Consider the following 23,776-nt stretch of genomic DNA (forward strand, 5'->3'; position numbering starts at 1 on the left):
TATCATTTCAACACGAGGGAATCTGAATCGCGCCCATTATTGCAGAGGGTGCTTTTACAACCGTGTTAATTCTTCCAGAAAGAGCTTGCCTGGCACGCCAGAAGTGCATTTGCTGTTTTCTTCAGGCAACACATTCTCACTTGCCAATGTCCTGGAATTAAACGCTCAGTAAGTTCTAGGAACAGCGGTTTTCATTTCTGTTTGCCTTGCACACAAGGCTCATTCCACCACTGACATTTCAGTGTTGATACTGAGGTATAAACAAAGTTTGAAGCCAGAAAGAAAAGGCTGACGGATAAGGTCAAATATATACCTAGTTTTTGCTAGATTATTTTGGCATTTAAATGGAAAACGTGAGCTCACTTTTTTTTTCCCCCAACATTTTTAAAGCGCTAATGTCCTTGTTCTTAATAACCCAGCTAAATACTGATGCAAAAGAGATGCATCATTTTTTACGGGTTTCTCAGGGAGTTCTGCACTAGCCGGACCAAGGGACCCTCTCTCCATCCACCACTTCTCTTGAGACCGGATCGCTCCGGGGGTCCCGCGGCCCGGCTGTCGCCGCCCCGGTCCCTCGCAGCGCCGTCAGCCCGCAGTTAACCCGCGACGCCTCTGTCGCGGCGCTCCGCTCGGCTGTCACAGCAGCCCCTTGGCGCGTCGCCGCTCTCGGTCACCGGAGGAGCGTCCGTCCCCGCGGGGCTAGACCCGCACCCCCGGTCCCGAGAGGGCGGCATCGCCCGTCGGGCAGGGGCGAGAGGGAGCGGGGCGAGCCCCGGGGCGGGCGGAGGCGCTCCCCGAGCCGCAGCGGGAGCGCCGGGCGGCTCCGGTTTCCGAGGCGGATTTAACCTTTGCGGCGCGGGGCGGGCGGCGGGCAGGGGCCGGGGCGAGGCGGCGCCTCGGGCTCGGGCGGCGCTGGGCTGGGCCGGGGCGCGCAGGGCGGCCGCCGCCTCCCGCCGCGGGGATGAGCGCCTCGGCGGCCACCGGCGTGTTCGTGCTCTCGCTCACCGCCATCCCCGTCACGTACCTCTTCAACTGCCTGGCGGCCACCGGCAGGTGAGGCGGGACGGGCCCGGCGGGGTTTGCAGCGGCGGCGCGGGGTGAAGGGACGGGGCGGGCGGCGGAGCGGGGCGGCGCGGGGCGGCCTCGCCTCGCCGCTGCCGGGTCCTGCCCGCGTCCTCTGAGGGAGCCGAGCCGGGATGCAGCGAGAGCGGCCGCTCGCCCCGGGACCCTCTCGCTGCCGGTTGCCATCACCCGGAGCGTGTCCCGGCGCTCCCGCCTGCGGCTGCCCCGGGCCGGCGGTGCCCTCTGTGCCGCGGCCTCCCCCCGGCTCCTGCCCGGGCATTCGCAAACAAAATCCAGTTCTGTTTCAAAGCGAGTGCGAGAACTCGCCAGCCCCGGAGAGCTCCCGAGCCGCAGGCTTCCCGCAGGCACCCCTCAGCCTGCGCGTGTGACGGGGAATGACCGTGTGCCCTCGCTCGGCCAAAAAACCGGGATCCCAGGAGAAACCGCAGGACTAGAAAAGGAAAGTCTTTCCTCATGGCAAAAACCACTTCACTTAAAGGTCTGTGTGGTATTTTGTGATCCCACAGCCCGGGGTGTTTTGCAACTTTACTGCACAAATATTTGCTTCTTCTTTTTAGAGCTTTGCTACATCTGTTCCTTCCTCATTTTCTTCCTTCTGGCCGATAACTAAATTTTTTTGGTTTTCATTGCTAATGTCGAATAACACATGGTGACTTACTTGATTAACTGCCAATATTTATTTCAAACTGATAGACTGCAGTGAAAAGTCGCTGCAATATTAACAGCTGTAACGGTATGAAGAAATTCATCACTGGGAAAACAGACTATCAGAAGATTCAAAGCATAGAATAAATCAACAAGCTAGTACTGCTCATCCTGACTCAGAAAGTATGTGTGTATATTTTCTGAAATATTTGGTCTTGCAAATTCTTTGCAATAATTTTAAGTCAAGTTTCACTAAGGCTGATATTGTCATAATATAATTTATTTCTACACAACCTGTTTTCTTGACACAGAGTGGTACTATGTATAAAGTGATGTACCAGATATTTTTAGCTTATGCTTCTGGACTTTGCCTAATTTTCTCCTCCATTTTTTTTCCCTTGCACAAGGACAAAAGTGAAGACTGAGGAGGAGAATCTTGACTTAAAGAAAGCTAAATATAATTTACACACTTAGACCTATGAAACAATTTTAAACTGATTTTCCTAGCTTGCATTTTCTTGGGGAAGGAGACAAATTTGCTTTGTGCCAAAGATTTTTTTGTGCTCTGTGCCACTCCCACTTTTCATGCAGTAACGTTATAGCTCCATCTCCAGGGAAAAGATCCTCTTTCCTGAGCCCACCTGTGCTGATCACTGAACCCGCTCAAGTGGTCCCGCCTTGTAGGGCCAGAGAGACCTCTGGCAGCACTTCCACAACTGAACATTAAGCCCAGATCCATCAGAGGTGCCCCACTCTGCTACTCCTATTCCACAGACCAATGTGTTTTATTTTTGAATTTCTAATTTCCTGAGTAGATAATTTATTGCTGAGGTTAGACAAAATGTCCCCAATGATCCTTTTTGGCCTTGAAATCTCTGTGGGTTAGATCCTCATCTTTCACTGGCCTTTAATTTTCCCATAGTTTCTGTTTATTTTTGCAGATACCAGTATGATTTTCGTCAGACAAATCTAGATTTCTGGATATGTTGTTTATCTAGCTATTTTCATATTTTCTTTTTTTAGCTGATCACATGTGAAAAGAGAGGCACATAACTTCTGCAAAACTATAGGATGAATACTATGGCAGACTATGCAATAAACTTTAAAATCTGTATTTTAAAGTATTAAAAGTCACCTTATGAGTATGTGCATTTGAGGAGCAGGCTGAAGAAGCAAAATTCTATCTGTTTTTCTTTTAAATTCTTCTCTTTTTCTCTCTTTTTTTTTTTTTTTTACATGCTGTTACAGTCCCTGGGTAATCGTTGCAGTTGGATTACTTGTTCTGGTTCTTATTGCTCTGTCAGCTCGTGTTGTTGTCAAGAGAAAGCCACCAAAAGACCCGCTGTTTTATGGTATGTCCTGGTAAAGCTGAATGTCCTGGCTCACTTAAGACTTTGGTCTAGGCTGCCATGGCTCACGCACTTTGCCTTGCTCACCTGCAAAAATGGCAAGTCACGTTTCCCTCTCCACCTCCTTTTTGTTGTCCTTTCTCCTTTCCAAGTGATGACCACAGTCAAGGCTGTGAACTTCACGTGCCCAAGATTTTTGAAAGGCTGCATAGTCCTTTCTGCAGACACTGACCTTCCACGGGGGCTGTGCCTACAGCTCGACAGAATTTCACATTCCTCAGAAAAGCTTCCTAAGAGCTGTGTTGGCCAACCAGTAACTAAAAAATACTGAGTTATGTGGGAAAGTCATATTGTGTGTTAAATATCTGTGACCTCAAAGCTGACACATCCAGTTCAATAGATCTCTGCTCGACCGAATTAATTGGACTGGGAAGCAGCTGTATGATTCCAAGTATTTATTAATTTATTTTTTCCCCTTTATCTTGTTACAGTTTATGCTGTATTTGCATTTACCAGTGTAGTGAATCTAATAATTGGACTGGAACAGGATGGAATTATTGATGGATTCATGACTCATTACTTGAGAGAGGTAAATAATAGTTTGGCTTACAAATGTAAATAAAATTGTCACTATAAATAGCTTGGTGTAGTATTTGTCACAGAAAAATAGCCACTTACACATTCAAAAGGGTCTTCTTGAATTTTGTAGTTGACCTGCCTCATTATTGCTATGGATGAAACCTTCATTGACTTGCAATCTACTGACTCATTTGGGAAAAATAATGTTGCTTTCAAGCTCCTTGTTGTTACACTTAACTTCAGTAGCACTGTTCTGTGTTAACTTCTGTGGGAATTGAATGGACTGCACATGATTGCAGAAAACCACAGATAGCACTCAGGAGTGCATGAGTACTGCAACACCAAAATGGGTTACCAAGAAAAAACCAAAATCGCTCCTTTATTTCTGCCTAATCACTTTATTAAAAGGAATTAAAGTAGAGTTAAAAAAATGGTGATGCCAGATACCTAGTCAGCAGAATCTGCTGGCTGCTGAATATCAACATCCACCAAAAATAGCTCAGTAAGAGCTTGACAGGAAAGTCACTGAAGTCATTGAAAAGATTCCATGAACTTAAGCGTGAAATGAGTTGCACCCTACAAGGTTATACATTGACATCCATATATTCAGTACTGCTGTAGATCTCCAGGTTGCTAAATATATCTGTATGTGTTCTGTGCTAAATCTATCTTTATTTTGTAGTTTTTAATCGCTAAAATATGGAAAAGTCGTATTTCCATAATGTGGCACAGTAATGCTGACAGTCACACACAGGAGTTTCCCCTTCTCTCTTGCACCCTTCATTGCAAACCTAGAACTCATGCAATTTTCCTGATCCTGCCTAGGTCAGGTCTGTGCTCGGAAATGTGTGTTGTTGTTTCAAGGCTGTACCACTGGCTTGAAAGAACGCCAGTTACTCTTCTGAACTCGTTACTTGCTGCTCTTTATTAATTGTTATTCTTGCCCTAAGCACTGTGTTTTTTTCCACATGGACGTTCCCCAGGGTGAGCCGTATCTGAACACGGCGTACGGCCACGTGATCTGCTACTGGGACGGCTCCGCTCACTACCTGATGTACCTGCTGATGGTGGCAGCCATTGCATGGGAGTGAGTCTTGGATTTGTGCACTCTTCACTTTGCTTGCCTTCTCACATAATCTACAAAGGCCTTTCTTTTCCATGCAGTGTTTAGATTTTTCTTTCGGGGTGGTTTCATGTTGTAGGCCAAAGCAACGCTGTTAAAATTCCATTACTTCCAGGGGTTCTACCCTTGCCAAGTTACTCTTTCTCTCAGCTGACTAAGCCCAGCAAATGCATGGAGGTGCAGCCTGTCTTCACCCTGCAGCAGAGTGGAGCACATCTACATGTCTTTGTGTTAGCTAAAAGCTGAAAGATGATGTGCATTAAAAGCATGTGTGAAGAAAAATTGTTTTTCAAATAAAAAATTTATGGTAGGAGTAATGTATTGCTTAGCACCACGATGATCTCTCATCCCTGTTAGAGAGTATCATGAAGTTTAAGAGCAAATGGTTATTTCTAGAGATTCTTATGCTGCTTGCTGTTGAATAAAGAGTTTGAGATAGTAAGTACTTAAATTTCAGAGGCAAATGTACCTGCTGGTAATAGTAGCATTAACAGTATGAAATTAATTATGAATTCTTTTATAGTCTTGTACAGCCTGTGATGTGCAAACTCATGCAGTCAGCCTTCAGAGGAGAGACACATAACAGCAAATAGCAGAGTATGCCCAAAGCCTGTACTGTTCATGTGATAACCTTCTTCCATATGAATTCCTCCGTGACCCCTCTCAGAGGCAACAATCCACTGTTGACTTGTGGTACAGATTTTAAAAACCTCTATTACTAAAATACAACCATGGCAATGAATATAATATTTAGAGTAGGGAATTTTTAGAAACTGTTCAATAATGATGTCTTGTTTTCTTTTTTAAACAGACAAAGCTATAGAACCATTGGTCTCTACTGGCTGGGTTCCATTATCATGAGCATCATTGTCTTTATGCCTGGAAATATTGTGGGTAAGGAAGTAATTTATATGACCAGCTTTATCCTGTGAAACATTTTCTAAATTAAGCATTGTGCTATCTATATTTTAGTGCAGTGTTGGTTCATTTCTGTAATAATATGAAACAGGAATTTTAGGAATATCAGTAAAGAGATGCAAGATACTTTAAAATTTAAATATGAGGAAGAAAAGATGGAGACTAGGGGAGAAAAAGCCCTTTAAATTTACTTTGCTTTCAAGGGAAAAAAAGGAAATATTGTGTTTTGTTATATCTATTAGGCTTTCATGTAAACCAGGTTTAAGTAATGAGACAATACTGTCTCAGTATCATAGATATATAAATCTTACTTTGCATAAAATTTCCAATTTGCTTAGAAGTCTGACTTTCCAGCAGCGTACAAGAGGCATCCAAATCACCTTTAAATGTAAAATCTGGAAGTTATTCCATTTTCAAACTAAATTTAACATTCCTAGATTTCTAACATAAATCCGTGCATAGCTGTGCAGCTAGAGGTGAGGATTGCAATAAAAATATTTACATCATTGTTACTGGCAGGTGAGCCATTAAGGGTGAAACCTTTCTCAAGAAAAGATTTCCTTTTTAGCTAAGGAAACTGTTGCAAAGTTGACAAATGCTCAGCTAAATGTTGATGTATCCAAATCCTGTAGTCAGCTTTAGGGAAGGTCGCTCTGGTTCTGCTTTTTATGACAGAAGAGGAATATTCACGGCGCAGGCTGGGGCCAGCCCAGCTCCCTCCTCTGAAGAGAAACTCACCACGGAGAAAACAGCAGATTTAGTGTGACTGTCCCTTCCTCTTTCCTCTTGGGAAAGCCTCTCAAGAGCGTGCCTGCCACCTTCCTTTCTGGCACAGAGAGCAGACAGTGTCAAAGACACACGTTTTCCTGGTTTGCCTGAGGCTGAGGAGAGCTCTCTGAAAGTTTTGTCTTCAGTACAGGCCTGTGGGAGAAATCAGCACTTTGGAAAACAAACACAGATTTTGAAAAATGGATATATTTTCCCCCATTTTTAAAAGAACAAGGTTTCTATTTGAAGCAGGTTCCATTGAGAGATTTGAAAGCTGTCCCATCCTATAGGATTACCCAATGCAGAGTGACAGAGGTGGCTTCCCATCTTCTCAAAATGTCCCTAATTCTGAAATGGCTTCCTGTCTAATAGGCTCTCCTTTACCTGTGTCTCTACTTCTGTTGGGCATGTGATTTTCAGGAAGATTTGTGTGTTAACAGTGATTTCTAATGTTCTATGTTTGTTTCAGCTTTGATGTTACATAGCATATTTTTTAATTCTTTTGCAACAGAGCTTACAAATTCTCATAAATCTTGTAATAATTTTTTAACAGGCAAATATGGAACAAGAGTGTGTCCTGCTATTTTCCTAAGTATACCGTATGTCTGCCTCCCCATATGGGCTGGGTTCAGAATTTATAACCAACCTTCGGTGACTCACGACACTCCAGTCAAGGTAATTTTATTGTATTTCAGTGCTGGCTACTGTTAGGGCAGCTGAAATATGCTGGCTGTTTCTGGTGGGTTTTATAGGTCCCCTGGCAAGCATGGGATGTGCTGTGACTGTTCACTCTTATGACAATTGCTGTTGGGCTGTGAGGACACTGCAAACACATCTATACTGCAGGACTATTTCATTATGGTGGAATAAAGAAAAAGCAGAAGAATCTCATGTTTAAAGAACCCATTCATAGGTGTGATTGTGTTTCTACTCTCTATCTATTCAGTTTCTGACTGTTTCAGTTTCTTAGCTGATGGAAATACTGGTGTTTACTAGCTTCATTAAGCACTACAAAATTCTGTAGAAACACTGCAGGAAAGTACTCTTCTGCACATGACTTACAGATTTCATGTAATTTAATGATTTTTTGTATGTGCTTTCTGTAATATTAGATTTTACAGGTGAGACACTACATAAATTGATATGGAAATTCTTCACACATTTCTTATAAAGAAATCTGTAAAAATGTTAACTTGAAACTTTTTAGACTTTTGTCTTTGAAATTACTAGTTGGGTTGCAATAAGATTAACTGAGCAGTCAAAACAATGCATTAATAGTTTATGCACTGTTTTATTAAAAAAAAAAAAAGAATTAAAAAATCCCTGCAGTACGTAGCACAGAGCAGATCTTTCAGTTGCTGTAAGCAAGCCAGTGTACTGCTGCAGCACTCTGTATCAGTTGTAAGCAATATAATCAATTAATATTTTTGCATCACAAGAGCCCCTGAGTCTCAGTCAGGTTCATTCTGTAACTGCAAACATGGACAGAGGTGAAGGATTGGTTGCTGTTCAGGGCAGCTGAGTGCCAGCAGCAGAGCCTGTGGCACAGAGTGACAGCAGGTGAGGCAGGACAGGCCTTCCCAGAGAGGTGTGAAAGACAACATCCAGCCATCCATCCATTCTTCAGCAGGAAAGAGAGGGACAGACAGATGTTCACATCTCCTCAGGGCTGAAGAACAGCAAATGAATCACAACTTTCAGGGCAAATCGCTGTGGAAGGCAGATTGGGGGAATCTTCAGGTGCTAAAGCTACTCTCCTGCATGGGTTTGTAGGAAACCACATGTCCCATCCCAAAGCCATTTGAGCTGATTTGTTTGAAGGAGTCACTAATTCTGGCCAGAAGCACTTTATTTAGACTCATCAAGTGTAGTTAAAGGTAGTGATGGAAATTTTTACTGCACACATTAGTGAGAGCAGCCTTTCTGTGGAGCATGGATGAAGGTTTCAGTGTGTTTTTGTGGTAATAAGAATACCACAGAACTAGACATTATAGAAAATATGTGATGGGCCCATTACTTGCTGAAATGCAGCCATGTCTCCTGGGCTTACCAGGAGCTAAACTGCTTACCTAGGTTTGATATTTTAATTTATTATATATTTCAGAGAAACTTAGTTCTAAAATTCTATTTCAAAAAGAGAGTGCATGAAAAGCTGGTGATCTTAAAATTTAACATTGCCCTTCTTTGTAAATTCTTTCTTGTAAACCTAAGCTTCCTTGCCCAGAAGATTATAGAAAAAGCCTTTATTCCTTTCACTGGAACTTCATAACCCACCCAAGTTGTTTGTTTTTCAGAAGTTGTATTTAATCCTCACAGGTAAATTATGCTCCATATCTGAGCATGCCTTTAAATCTTAATGTGACTACTTGTGAATTTTTCATATGACTCTTTCAGTCCCAAATTAACAATTGCTTCCAGGAAATAATTGTGTTTAATGCTACTAATCAGTGAGCTAATCATTTTAAGTCCTGAATATATCAGTAGGTCATTTGGAATAAGCTGTAAAATTTAGCTTTTTTCTAGCTATCGTTATTCAGAGTTGGCATCAAAAAAATTAGGAAGAAAATGTAACAATAGTTTATAGCTAGCAATTGTTAGTATACAGGAAAATACTTACATGAAAGCAACAGAAGAAAAGTGTATTCTGTTGGCCAAGGTATACATTGCTATAATATTATTACAAACCTGTTAGCTAAAAAAAATAATCATTGTGGGGGCAGAGGAGAGGTATTCAAGTTTTGGGTGTTTTCTAATGGAGGGGGGTTCAGGGGAGTGGAAGGGAGCTATGCCCTCATTTGGAATCAAACCAACCTGTGCTGCAGTCTTTATAAAGCCCAACAGATTTATCTACAACAGCTCAGAAAAGTTTAATATAATTCAAAATTCTTTAACAGAATTAATACACAAATTCAGATTTGCACATGAATTCTGAAGGGACTGACTTTTACAGACAGCACACACAGGATTATTCCAATTCCTTAAAACTGATCATGTTAGAAGCCTCTCAGAAGTTATGGAAAATAGCTTTTTCCTGGAAGTAACAGAAGTTGCAAAGCGTTCCTACCCACTTCCTTGCTGCACAAAGGAATCCCTGGGGCTGCAGAGATCTGAGCAGAGCTCAACGTTGTTTGCAGTTCATGGGAAACCTGTGGCAGGCCAGATCTGCTTGGCCAGTGCTTGCAACATGTAATTCAATTTAGCACGGGGTGATGGGGCTTTGCTGGGTAAAAGAAAGATAAGGAAAAACTACTCTGTAGCTGAGGTCTGCCAGCAAAGTGCATCCTGTCTTTCAAACTCCTGCTTCTGCTTTTTTTCCCTTTTTTTTTAAGCTTTGCATTTTCATTTTGTTTGCATGTCTGTATAAAGAAAAAAGGTGTGAATTTTCTGTACCCTGGCAATTTCACAAACTAGTACTGCAGCAGAGGCTGCTGCCACTTATATTGGCCTTGTCTCCAAACCCTCTAAGCACAAAGTTCTATTGTAGCTTTGTGATTACATTTAATACTTGAAGAGGAATACTGAAATATTTGAAAAGAGGAGTGATACATACATATATATATATATATATAAGTGCTTCTCACATAGTCCAAAAGGGAAAGAAAATATATCAGCTTTCTATTATCCTAGGCAGTCTACAATTGAAAATTATTTGTAACTCAGCCATGAGAGGCCTTTTTCTTTTATAGGAATACACATTTGAATTTAGGCATTCTTTGCAGGTAATATTAAAAATACTCCTACACTGGTACTGTGAATACTGTGAAGTGGCACCATACTGCCAAAACCTGTTACTTGTGTTTGAAGAGCAAACAAAGGTGTCACTCTTTTTTTTGTCTGAAAAAGATCCTTTGAAAGAAAGATCCAGAAAAAAATTGTTATGAAAGAGATGGCCTATCTGTTTGCAATAGCCTTATTTTTGTGAACCTGTAATCCAGATCTTGTAGCATTTACTCAGAAATTGTCCTTGCAAGATTGGTTCTCCCATTTCAATAACTTTATTGTGAGTATCTTGATCCTGTGTGCTTTTAACTGTGCCCCTGCATCCTAATTTTTGTTTTGCGCTTTGGAGACAATTCCACAAGTGTATAACAGGAAGGAAAGCAGGTTTTTCTTTTGCTGTCTGCATGCCAACAAACGGCCAATAAAAAGGAAGAGGAAATGAGTAACACATATACATGGGGAAGTTTTCCCTCTGAACTACAGAAAGATACTCTGATGTGTTTATAATTTTGTCTGTGACTACACATTGCAGAAAGTGTAGCTCAGACTATTTCCATGGGTCTTGTAGGTTTTACTGTATAGGCAAAGAGATGCCTCTGGCTCCCCCAAGCCACCTTCCCCGTTAGATATCGAAATGGCCTTTGCTCCTGCAGTGTGAACCCCTCCCCTCCCTGCTGCAGCAGGGGGGATTCCTGTGCTGGGGAAAGGAGGCACAAGAGCAGAGCCAGGGGCTGGAGGTGCCTCAGTGCCCATCCCAGGAATTCACAGTGCTCAGGGATAGAAGAAGGGAAGGCAGGGTTTCCACGTACTCGATACACACACATTTAATTCTCTGTTTCTGCGTTGCATGCTAAGATACAATATTTGCTCACTGAACTCAGCAGAGGACTCAACCAGCCACAGAAAAGCTTTTATTTTATGCCAGTGATAGTCCATTAATTTTAATAGTGTCACAAGCTGCTGAAAACCAGCATTCAATAATGAGATGGACCCAGTCTTTTTACAAAACATACTAGATTCAACTTCAAATGTTTGAGACAAACCTACATTTCCAAGGCTTTTCTACATGGGGACATTCAGGAAAACATGTTATTTCCAATTATAAAAAGACAATTTTAAAGAAGTCATGCTGCTTTAAAGCCTTAGGTGATTGCAGAGTTAGTGTTCATTTGATTTTAGGTTGCTTGAAATGACACTAATCTGTATTGAAATGGCTTCAGTTGGATCCATCCATTTCTAGAGTTTATCCAGATTAATTTTCCTCACTACATCCTATAAAGTCTGAAGTCACATTTTTAGTGGAAGTCTTCTGTCTCTGAAATCAATGGATAGATGTGATGTTTCATGATGTTTCACCACTCCACCCTCTCTGCAGTGACTGATCTGGAGTTAAATACACGTGACATGGAACCAGGAGGTACCCACTAAACACGTTCTGTGTTGCAGGTGGTTCAGGAAGTCCAGAAGAAAGGACTCTTAAGACGACCAATAGATTTAATGTTAGCTGCATACCTCATTCTAGCCACGGGGTTTTGCATATTTAGGGGCATGGTAAGTTGAACATATTTTAATAATTTAATTTAATTTTCAGTCAAACTTTTAAACTTGAGCCTGTATGAAAAAGCATGCACATTGTGGCCAAGGGAAATCCTGTAACATTTGGGTTCAAGTAGGCCTTAGATATAAAAGGATAAATTATATATGATAACTAATGGTGCTTTGCTTCTCCATTTTGTGCTGTGTGCAGCATGTTTTTCAAGTGGAGGTGCACAATCACCAGAGTAAATAGCATCCCAAGAGGAAATCAACACGACCTAAAGCTGTTTTCATTGGTCTGTTGTTACATTTATGGCCAAGAACATCGAGACAAAGCAACTAAAGGAATTCTGCATTCATGTTTTTCTAAGCAGTAATGCATATTTAAAATTATGTACAAAACCACATCAGTTTACACCGCATGAGATAGAGGAGAACATTTCCACCTAAAAGGAAAAAAAAATTATCCACATTACCTGAACAACACACATTGTTTCTACTTACCAAGAGACAATTTTTTTAAATTGTTGCTCTCTAAGCATAGTTGATTGAATTAAAATTTCTGAGGGAAGTAAGCAGTACTGAAAATGCTTTCAGGAGTAAATCCAGCAGTAGGGAAATCTATTCCCTTGTCAGCTCTAATGCATTTTCTGTCTTAAGCAGAATGAAACTTGTGTATCACTCAGTGAGCACAGCTCAAATGTTTAGGCATCTCAGATAACTGCCTGCTTGCTTGATTTGTAGATTTGATCCTTTCTAGAATAATTCAAGCAGGAGGTGATGATAAATACCCAAGCAACATTTTATTTACCTAGTGCAGACTGTCCTTTTGTAGTTGTGCTGCTCACATTCCTCTCTCACCTCCTGTTTCTCTTAAAAATTGCCTCTCAGAAACACTTTTTTCTTCTAATTTGCCAGACTGCTTTATTTCTTACAGATTGTGTTACTTCAGAGCACCACTGATACAGGTTAAATCTGCTGGTTTACCTGTAATTTCACTGTGCAAAATGTTGGTCTCACAGTCTAACTTGGTTCTGCAGTCCCACTTCGTTTCTCAGAGGAATTTTTTTTTTTTTTGTTGATTTTGAGACCCTGGTAATTTCCTTATGTATTTCCTTCACCAAACAGGAACTGCTCATACATACGGAGATCAACTGAACATCTCTCTATAAGCTGCAGCAACCATAATTTTGTGAAAAAGTTCATAAAACGTAATCCATTACAGCCCACACAGACCTGCTTCTTGGATGCCCGTGTTGGAACAGAACAGGGGGGAATATTGACTTGTTTGTGAAGTTTTGCATCACCCCCTCAGAGCTGCACAACAAATGCACATGAAATCAAGCGGTGCAAAACCCTCTGGTCAGCCCTGCAGCTCAGGCATTAACAATGCCACAGCCATGCTCAGGGACAGCTGCTCACATGGATTGCTAGCTCAATTTAGAGCAGGACTTTCTGTAGTAGTTTTAAGGCCTCGCATGAAAAGGAACTACTTTTGCAGTCTCTCCATGTTTATTTGGAACTTGTTCTTTCTATAGGAATGTAAAATCCAATAATGTCTCCTTTACTACTCTCAAAATTTATTACTTTAAGTAACACCTGTCTCATGCATTGCTCTCCACTGCTACCTTGTCCCAGTGCAGCTCTCTTCTTGGACTACATCCACAGTTTGCTATCCTAAAACTGGGTGCTTATCCTGAAGTTTCCACTCTTGGAGCAATTTTCCATTGGAAAGTTCATTTAGTGGGATCAAAGGCTATTAATCAGAGCAGATCAATAGCAATTATACTTTTACTACAGCATAGCCAACTGACCAAATTCTCCTCCAGACAAAATCTTCAAAGCAGGCTGCCAGCATTTCCTCACAAACCCACTGAGCAGGAGCTGAGAGGAGGCTGCATTTCACCTTTTAACTGGTGATCACATGGATCACCTTCGCAGGCTCCAGGGTAGCTGTGCTGCAGACCATGAGTGCCCCTCTAGGGCTGGTGACACGTGTCAGGTTGGCTGGTTTCAGAACAAATTGATCACAGGAACTTTTAAAACTTCTTCTCAGATTGCCCTGGACTGCCCTGCTGAGCTCTGCCGGCTGTACATTCAACTGCACGAGCCCTATATAAAAGATCCTGCTGCCTATCCCAAGCTTCAGGTAAAGCCCCGAGCATGGAGCACAGAGTGGTAAGGAGTGGTTTGTAAACTGGGGCAAAGATAAAGCCATGGGTTTCAGAGATGACAAGATCAATACAGGAATCATAATTCATGGCAAATTAGAGGGTATTTTCGAGTACAGCCATTGTAGGATACCAACTCCTTGTTGTGATAAGCTTAACTTAGGTTCAAATTGGTTACATGGAGTTACACATCCTAATTACTCAGGGTTCTTTTAATGCAGCCCATGAAACAGATTGCCATGCTTTTTATGTTCATTCCCCTTCCTTAGAAAGGCAAAGTAGATTTTCAGTCTGGAATTACGGAGCAAGAAGGGGTGTAATAGGACTAGATTCCTAAAGCTCACTTTACACTTCTGTCCCCAGTGACACACTTTTGAAAAAGGGCAGTTAATACAAAAAGCATTGCAGATGAGGGAATGCTGTGCTTTCATTCTGTAGTATTTGATGTTGACAATCCTTTGCAAGCCTGGCTGCTGCATGGGGACAGGGCCCAAAGCAGTCAGAGGACACAGGGATGCAGAAATGAGCAGAAACCAAGTATCTCTGCTGGATGAGCTCTTTCTGGGAAAGGGTGGCATGGCTGTGTCTCACAGCTCCCAACTGAGACTGCAGTGGAGCCTGACAAAGGGACTCCCGTGTTCTGTGGACAAGGAGTTAAGCCAAGCCATGCTTTTTGACATGGTCTCAGGACAGTAAGTGGCAGGAATACATGTCCTGGATGAAGTGGATATGGATGGGCAAGGAGACAACAGCCACCAATATTAGGAGAGACCTTAGGGTAGCTGGATCCAGTCAGCAGTATCCAGGTGTGAAGTTAGAGCTGCAAAATAGCCCTGGGAATCATTGAGGCCAGAAGTGTAGTTTTGAGTAGTCTCAACTCCTCAGCAAGCAGCTGACTGATTTTTAAATGCATCTCCCTCACACTGCAAAGCAACTAATATTTGTGTTTGAAATGCAGATGCTGGCATACATGTTCTACTCGGTGCCATACTATGTGATTGCTCTGTATGGCCTGCTGGTGCCTGGCTGTTCCTGGATGCCTGATTTGACCCTCATACATGCTGGAGGACTTGCTCAGGTATTTCTTTGCAAAATGTTCACTTTTAAATTACATAATAATAAGTAGAGACCTATGGAATCAATAAGGGGCCCAGGGCTTGATCTTCCCATGCAGGTTTTGTGCTGATGTAACTCAGATCACCTTTTGTATCTGTAAAAACCCCTTAATTTAAGGGAGTGAAAAATCAAATCTACCACGTGTCTCTAATGACCACATTCCTGCTTTAGCAGACTTCTCTCCTCCTACACAATGTTTTTATTGGGCTCATTTAAACCTTATTAAGTGCCATGCACTCTTTACCTGGGATCACGAAGAAAGCCCATCCTAAAGCTGTGACAATCAATTGTTAAAAAAACCCAGCAAAACCCAAACACAACACAACAGCACAGTACATTGTTTCCATAATTTCTGTTGGCCAATGTCTTGGGGTGACAGTGACAGCCAAGTAGGTAGTTTGAAATATAGAAATGGAAAAAGTATTTCCTTGTCACACAAAATGTAGTGTCAGTGGATGATGTTGATAGAACTCTGGGAGCCGCCTGGGCCTCAAACTTCAGTAACACCCAGATGTGTTTGTGTTACCAAAGGCAGACAGTGATCATATTTCTTTTAGTCATTCTGTTCTGGTTCTCTTAAATAAACAACTGTAGTTAATTACTAAATGGTTCTGATGCTTATGAGAAGACTGACCAAAACAAAACAATCCAGCAGGAACTAGTAAATGACTTATGACAGACGGATGAGCATTAAACAGATGAGACACAGGGACAGTTGGTTTGTTCTGTACGTAGGAAATGAAATGTGTGTGCTCAGAACATCCAGGCAGTGCAGAAAACAAGCACAACAACCCTGCCACAATAGTGACAGCATAGGGACACAGCAGTAAGTGTATTCAAATACCATTATGAGATAAACACAAACCAACACTTAGTTCCTTGGGTCTGAGATAATCATGGGTACAAACTACAATCCACTTTAACTGCCAATAAGAATGGTGGAATGACATTTTCTATTTGGGAGCAGTTACCACAGAGAGTAGGACTTCTTTTTTCTTCTCTATCAGTTTATAGAGAATCTTGAACTATCATGTGATATCAAAATAGAAAAACAGAATCTGGCAAACATTAATGAGGAAGTTTAAATGCTCAAAAGGTATCATAAATACTGTACAACAGTGTTTGGCCTAAATCTCAAAAAAAAAAAAGCACAAGCTAGCTAAGTAGGCAAAGGGGTGTTGGGAACTTTCCTCTACTGACAGATTACTCAGGTTTCATGAATTGCCCAGACAATCAGGAAAGAAATCACTCCTTCAAAGATTTTTTAACACAAGGAAAAGTAAATCAGAAGTCAGAGCATGATGACTATCCCAGCCTTGCAAACTTACCAGAAAGCCCAGCCTCCCAGTCTGGAGGTGATTTTTTTTGTAGTTGGTTTTGGGGTTTTTTTCCCCCCTTTAAAATGTTTCCTGCAACAAATACTCACTTTTTAAACAGCCCTTTGTACCTTTTAGATGTGTGAATGCTACACTTTGTTGCTGAAGTCTAAATCCCTCTGTTGTTGTTCGTGGTTCAGCCTCAGGATGTCAATTTACACATTAGACTAACACCCAAAATTTCCCATTTCACTATTTAAAGCTCGTCCTGGCACCAGCAAAAGCTGTGGGCTGACAGAAACTGATTAAGAGAACTATATGTTGCTGTGCACTGTCCATATTTTATCTTGCTTCAAAAAACATTTCTTGACATTTGGGAGGGGGTTTTTTTGTCATTTTTACTTCAATGCACTGCAGGATGAACTTCAGCCATCCTACAAGTGAACATGATTTAATTGATTTGACTTGGTAAACTGTGACCAACCTGGGATGTAAAATGCATGTGACAATGAACTGAGGATTCTTTCTAGATTATTTGGGGGTTTTGTCATTTTGAGGCACAAAACACACTTCCAGGTTTGTCTGCTGTTATCTTAAGTTAAAATACTAATTGGTAATTAAAACATATGTAATTACTGCAACACATTTTGCTTCCTCTCACACAAAAAGGTCTGATAAAGGTAAGTATCTGATGGTGGAAGCAGTGTGCACTGCTCCCAGGGAATGAACACTGCTCCTACAGATGGGGAACATGGAGATTTTAATTATTTTTATTTCTATCATTATGATGTACTTTTTACAAAAACAAGTCACAAAACACCATGTGATGCATCTAAACTAAAAACCTCCAAAGTGCCTACTAGCCTTTCACACAGACACACATTTACTGTTTTTCAGAATTACATATAACTCTCAGCTTGAATGACTCCATTACTAACATTCAGACTCCAAAACCAGTTGTGACCCAATAATTACTAGACTTTCTGAAGCTTCAGGAGGAGCTCTTTCAATTTCATGAGTGAAGTACCAGGAGCTTTGATTATACAAAAGGGTTGGAACAGCCTCTGGACTTGATGAAATTGGTATTTCCTTATGCAAGTGAGCCACATGAGAAGGGATGAAGAGCCACAGCCTTGCTAGCTGAAACCATTCTGTCTCACCAGCTCTCTGCAGCCCATTTCTCTCTTTTCTCAAATGTAGAAAGTTTTCCTCTACTCCCTCTTAGTGTTTTCTGTAACTCTGCCATTTTCGGTGGCTACTTTCTGCAGTGCTTCTTGTCTACCAGAGACCCTAAACCCAAGGAATGTATTTTTTTCTCCCCCCCCCCATTTGATGGCTTTCTTAGGCTCATGAGACCAGGTCCAAGCCCTTCCAAAGTTATAGTCTTTGCCTGATTTTAGTCAGTCTTAGACAGAAGGCACAGAGTAAAGAAGGACTCCTAACCTTTTTCTGGGTCCTTCTCTGTCCTTAACCGCAGGGTAAGAAATACTTGAAATACTGCCTATGATTAGGCAACAAGGCAAAAAATATCGTAAAAAGTCCAAATCCAAACTACTTCATACAGACAAGCAGGTTAATGAGCAGCAGGCACTCACAGACTGCAGCTGTCAAGCTGGGCAGTGCCACATCCAGCACCAGGCAGCTTCCAACTGCAGTGGGAATGCCCGAGGAGCAGAGTGGCCAAGGCCTTGGGGGTAACAAAGGCTGGGTGTTAGACACGTAAGGCTACCTTAGAAGGTGGCCTGCAGCATCTCATTTGGTTGATTTCTCAGCCAAGGCTCAGGGGTTTGTTGGAGCCTCACAATTCTCCCCTTGGAGAGGGTTCAGTAACAGAAAGCACCAAGGAATGGCTTATTTGCTGAGAGACCCCAATCACAGAGAGGTAACACAACAGACTCAAGGTTTCTCTCACTGAGCACCAGCCTATGGCACACAGACACAGAGCTCTGCAGGGACTGACAGCTCAGAATTAGGGGTTTGGTGCCAGTCTGCCTGGTACTTGAAGGAAGAGCAGGACTGGGCTACTTGTGAGTGAGAGATCTGCTTTTAAGACATATTCCCTGCCCCAAGTAAGGAAAAAAAAGAGGGGAAAAAAAAAAATAGCAGAGAACATTCATGGAAGAGAAACACACGAGATTAAAGACATAACACAATTTTCACAGAGGCAAATCAAATAAATTAAAAAAAAAAAAGTGACTTCACAGACCTAAATATCCTCCCTGGTAATGAAGGAAAAAGCCATGTGCTACAGTGAAAAACAAGTCTAATAAACAATAACTTCATATGGTACATCATTAACTATTAAAAAATCTTTGCAGGCTACAGACAGGACATCATGTTACTGCTTTTTGGTTTTACAACAATTAAAGCTCACTAATGTGCCACAACTCTTGTAAGAGACAAGACCACACAGTAAGGCTTAGATACTCAGGCATCTTGGAGGCTCTGGGAGTTCTGGGTCTCTCAGAAGCATCCCCTTACAGCTCCTTCTGACAAGGTTTACTACGAATTTTGAGGAATTTACTCTCAACTTACTCTGATGCACAGCTGGCCATTCTCACAGGCAGGCAGGCCTCACAATCCCCCCCAGAGAAGTAGCAGCTTGGCAGCTTGTTCACCCCAGACAAAGCTCTAAAATGCAACCCAGAGGCTCTCAGTGTCCAGGTGAGCATCAGACAGCCCAAACCTCCTGCCTGCAGCCTGCTGGGGGCTGTCTGTCCATGTCTGGGAGTCTGCTGCCCTGTGCTACGAGAGGGCTTTGCTGCTGAGCTGCTCTGGCTGCCTGGGCTGAGAAGGCTCCCACACCAGGAGAGGTAGCAGGGATTTGAGTGAACCCACCCAGGTGCCAAAGGCAGGGCCTGTCTGAGGCAGGGAGAACAAATGGGCTGCAAGAGACAAAGTGAATTACCAGGCCGGTATAAAAAGGCTGCTGACAGTGTACCCCTGAACATCTGTTTGCTGTGTAATAGCTATTTACAGAAACACGCTAAGTGGCACTCTGCTGAAGTGTGTTTGTATTTGATTTTGTTGATTACTTTTGTTTCCTGGCTCAGGTTTGCTCAATGAGCTCTCCCAATTCAGTTGAGGTGGCTGGAATCACCTGAAAACCAATTTCCTTTTCTGTTTTGATGGATGGTCTCAGCCTAACCTTTTCCTAGGGCAGTGTATTGAAACACCTGCACGTTATTTCCCTTTCTACTTTGCTGTGACCAGAACTGTGTTCTACGTGAGGCCAAAATGACTCCTGCTGAAGCCAGAACAGAGGATGTGATTTGGCCACAGTTTCCTCCTCTGTGTTCCTAAAATCCTGGTGTCCCAGTGCTCTCCTTATGATCAAATTGATGATTACCTTCTCAGATCTCCTCCACTGCTAACTGACTGAATAATAATAATAAAAAAATCTGGACACACAATAGTTAATGTGAATGAGCTGTGGCTTGAAATAGCAGGTAACAGATGGAAACAAAAGACACGGACTATCCTGACACTTCTATCTTTAAGTGTTTGTTTATGCTAAAAATATGCTTCAGGCCAGCAAGCTTGTCTGTGCCTATAACCTTCACTGTATGCTCAACCTATACTTCAGAACAGCCCCAGCCCAAACCCCAAATATTGCAGACATTTTCTGAAATCATCAGGAGTTCTGGGATCAGAATCTGGAACAATCTGGGTTTAAGATTAAAAAATCCAAACCCAAACCAGAAATAACATAGGTTCCAAGATTTTACTTTCTAACTTTATTCAGAGTGAGTGTTTGGCTGCTCCCACTGGTGTCTAACTCCCAACAACCCTCCCAGGCAGGTGGGTGAGAGCCCTCCCCCCTGACTGGGCTCTGTGGGGATGTGCCCTTCAGTGGCCACTTGTCTGGGGAAGGATCGTGGACCCTCCTGCACAAATTGCGACCCAGAAAGCCAGGGTGGAATCCTGTACCTGATGGAATGACCACGTGCATAAAACAAACCTCTTACCATGCCACTGATGGTTCCAGTTATGCCTCATACACCCAGATATTAATGGTTTTAGTTTAGACTGTATTTTTATGCCGCTGTGCAAAAGTATGATGGATAATTCTGGAATAAGAATAAGGGCTGGCTTGGAAAATGTCACTGGAGATGCAGACTTGCATGCAGATTATGCCATCTTTCCAAAAATATACATCAACTTTACCTTTTTTTAATATATGTGTTATATACACACCACAGGCTCAATTTTCCCATATTGGTGCTTCTCTTCATGCTCGAACTCCCTACATCTACAGAGTCCCTGAAGAAGCAAAAGAGTTTTTCCTGATATTGAACATAATGTATGGGATTCTTCCCCAGCTGTTCGCTTACAGGTGTGTCAACAAGCCAGAGTTTTTTATGAAACCAAAACAAGAAGAAAAAACAGAATAGCAGAACTGTTTCCAGCTCCTGTCCTTGGCTCTGTATATAATTGGGTTGGGATGAAACTGAACTGCTCAAATGGAACCCAAATGAAGCGTGTAAGATGTGTAAAATTGCACAACTGTGTAAAGCCACATGGCCTGTTTTGTTTATCCTACTGAAAAAGGGAAAATAAAGACGACTGCCTTTAGCTCCACTTCTCAACATTGTGACTTTGCGCGGCAGTGGATTGCCAGTTCCCACAGCTATTTTTAAGTAAGCTGCTTTGACAGTTTTAGAAATACTGCATGAAGTTAAATAATAATAATGATGTCAGTGTTTAGCCTCCGCACGCTGAAGAATAGCAGTGCTAGCAGTCCCTGCACAGAGCTACTGCACAACATGAAGGTCAGCATTGTGAAGCATGAAAAATTAACATACATAACTCTGTCACATGCACATGTTTTATTTGTCAAAAAGTATGTCTTGTGGGTCAGCCTTGTTAAAAACCCCAAGAAATCTTTTAAGAAGCAATCAACTCTTATGGTAAGACCCCATATATGATAAGCAAATCATATAGTTTTGTTAATTCTCTTAAGGATTCACTTCTGCAAGGTCTGCTCACCTGCTTGAAGCCGAGCAGGTGCTCACCAGCACTTGTGGGCTGGGCACAGAGGGCTCAGGGCCGTGAGCTGCTGGGCTCAGGCCGTCAGTGCGTTTCCAGAGAAGAGGGGTTTTGGCTGTGTCTACTTTTGGCTACTTTTGCTAATGCTGCTGGCTCAGAAACAAGCAGCAGCAAACACAGCGACCTTGGGTTGGGCAGCTTACATTTCTGTTTGCACTTACAGCTATTTCTATGCCTTCTATGTGTATTTATATTAAAAGCAGTACACCTAGTGCCTTTCTCACAGATGAAACTAGCTGATACGTTTTAACTGGAAACGCTTTATTTGGGGATGTTGACTTCTTGGTGTTTTGATTGAAAGAATTTTATTTGTAAGCCTAATCAGTAACAAAAAAGCAGTTCACGTGCCTGTGTGTTGCACCCTGCATGAGAGGACCTTCAGAGCACTGAGAAATTCAGGCTGTAACACTCTCCTGCTGAAGGCTGCCGTGCAGTTTCTAGCAGCGATCAGAGGAGAGGCCCCAGGTTTTACACCTCCAGCCAAAGGGGCAGGTCCAAAGCAACCACAGCACACCTCAGGCAATGCTTGTTGGCACCCAGCATCCCTGGTGCAGCTCCTCAGGCTTTGGGATAGCTCTATCCAGGGCCTCTTCCCAGGGAAACAAACCCAGCGCCGTCGGGCTGTCACAGGACGTGCTGGCTCACAAACAGGTATTTGAGCCTCTGGATGTTACTTCTGATGTCTTTAAAGAAACTTTGAATACATTCAAGGTGAATTTAATGACCTCCTGTTATCCCGAAAAGGCAAAGTACAGAAAAAATAAAGATCTCACCTGCACTTGTATCTATTATGGTCAACTCATGTTAACAGAATGTTTTGCTTTAATACTTGACTTACATTAATACCTCACATTATTACACGTATGAAGCCAAATATGACGCTAACTTAGTTGCTTACAACCTCAAACCTTACTCCCAATACACATTCCAATAAATTTATTCTGTAAAAACAATACATTTTTTTTGTTTCCTTTTTGTTTTGTTTTGGTGTTTTTTTTTTTTTTTCCTTGTGGTTTTTTTTTTTAGTTTTTTACAGTAAACTCATCAACTACAAACCTTGAATACGCAAAAGATGTTCCAAGGACAAGCATAACAAGGATTGATAAAACCAGACTAAATATGTTTTCACAATAAAAGCTGGCATAAAAATAAATAAAAATCTCTATTATCACAATAGCAACAATAATGTACACAGAGTAATGGATTTGGAATGCTTACTTACTAGTCTAGTTCTATTTCCAAAAGGAAAAAAAAAGCCAGAATGACAGCATCCTTTTTTAAGCCTTTCATTATTTAAAATTGATGTTTTGTTTTGGTTTCCCATAGGGCTGTATATCACAGTAAGCTTAAAAATGGAAAGCATCCAAATGAATGATTTCAAATTGTGTTGGCATTGGAAAAATCCTTGTATTAATCTAAAGAAACACAAAAAGACTTTCACTAACTCCACATATAGGAACTAAGTCAGATAGTGTACATTACATCATGGTTTGGAGAAGTATTAAGAGTATAACTAGCTAGGTACTTCTAATAAGGAAAGGTATTTTATTACATTATTGAACTTGGCGGTGATCTCAACTGAAGAAGAATTTTTCTTTTATGTTGTAAACTGATCAAAACCCAAGAGAGTATGGATATAGGAAAATTTAAAATTATGTTTGTATGTGGAAGATATTGTAGCATCATATGGAGGGGACTCATTTCTAAGATTTAGTTGTGTTTTAAAAATGTTGATTTAGAATGATAGAATTTGGAGTTGTGCCTTTTCTGTCTAGAAAAGGAATCTAAAACATGTTCAAGTATGCGATATCTTCATAAACCTCAGCCACTGGAAAAGGGCAACTTCATGCAACCAAATAATATGAAAATCAAAAAGTAACCCTTAGAAAAAAGGGTAAAAATGTCATTTCTGCAAACACAACAGATAGGAATGTGAATAATGTGCATACAAACTGGGATGCTGTTGATGGTACTAATGAACAGATGTGGTGACTCATATCAAATCCAAGAATATTAGACAACCAAACATGTAACCTTCTTGTGTTTTCCCTTAATATTCAGCAGTCATTATGTTGGTTAAGTCTGAAAGAGAAAGAGAAAAAAATCACATTTAATGTAAGAAATAACATGCTGCATCAAACTTTATACAAGTGGTATCATATTTCAACACTTCAAAGTCACAGGTACAAGTAACCACCTGGTTGGTTCAAACAATTTTTTTTCTAGAGAAAACTGCTTGGTTACATCAATTAAACATCACTACAAAATATTAAAGAGCACAGATTAAAAGTAGACATTTAGGGCTGTATTCAGTAAGCAGCCCCAGTGATGTACACGGGTGGGTTTTTTCCCCCCAGTCACTCCATTATAAATCTTGTAGCACACTTTAGGCACAGCCAAATT

The 23,776-nt window shown here is 41.6% G+C and overlaps 2 protein-coding genes across 4 annotated transcripts in view; one reads left to right on the forward strand and one right to left on the reverse strand.

Moving 5' to 3' along the window:
• Positions 1 to 837: 837 nt before the first annotated feature.
• TM6SF1 (transmembrane 6 superfamily member 1) lies at positions 838 to 22,610 on the forward strand. 2 transcript variants are annotated; one of them, XM_032123046.1, is made up of 10 exons: positions 838 to 1,053; positions 2,977 to 3,080; positions 3,569 to 3,666; positions 4,640 to 4,743; positions 5,591 to 5,673; positions 7,019 to 7,140; positions 11,632 to 11,736; positions 13,778 to 13,870; positions 14,851 to 14,970; positions 20,527 to 22,610. In XM_032123046.1, exons 1-10 carry the CDS (start codon positions 962 to 964, stop codon positions 20,716 to 20,718), a joined length of 1,113 nt encoding a protein of 370 aa, XP_031978937.1. In that variant the 5' UTR covers positions 838 to 961; the 3' UTR covers positions 20,719 to 22,610. The 2 variants fall into 2 exon arrangements, with proteins under 2 accessions (XP_031978937.1, XP_031978938.1); XM_032123047.1 differs by lacking the exons at positions 7,019 to 7,140; positions 11,632 to 11,736; positions 13,778 to 13,870; positions 20,527 to 22,610 and having other exon boundaries at positions 918 to 1,053; positions 14,851 to 14,936.
• Positions 17,079 to 23,776, reverse strand: part of HDGFL3 (HDGF like 3) — a 42,352-nt gene continuing 35,654 nt past the window's right edge. For both annotated transcript variants that reach the window (XM_032123048.1, XM_032123049.1), the window contains exon 6: positions 17,079 to 23,455. In XM_032123048.1, the coding sequence (XP_031978939.1) occupies positions 23,450 to 23,455 (6 nt within the window). In that variant the 3' untranslated portion in view covers positions 17,079 to 23,449. The remainder of the gene's footprint in view (positions 23,456 to 23,776) is intronic.

Source organism: Corvus moneduloides, chromosome 13 (assembly GCF_009650955.1).
Source record: "Corvus moneduloides isolate bCorMon1 chromosome 13, bCorMon1.pri, whole genome shotgun sequence".
NCBI lineage: Eukaryota > Metazoa > Chordata > Aves > Passeriformes > Corvidae > Corvus > Corvus moneduloides.

Excerpts from the sequence above, each read along its gene's own strand:
- TM6SF1 (XM_032123046.1), top strand. The coding sequence starts at position 962 with ATGAGCGCCTCGGCGGCCACCGGCGTGTTCGTGCTCTCGCTCACCGCC. Across the intron at positions 3,081-3,568 it reads AAAAGACCCGCTGTTTTATG|TTTATGCTGTATTTGCATTT; the intron begins GTATGTCCTGGT and ends ATCTTGTTACAG. Across the intron at positions 3,667-4,639 it reads TGACTCATTACTTGAGAGAG|GGTGAGCCGTATCTGAACAC; the intron begins GTAAATAATAGT and ends GACGTTCCCCAG.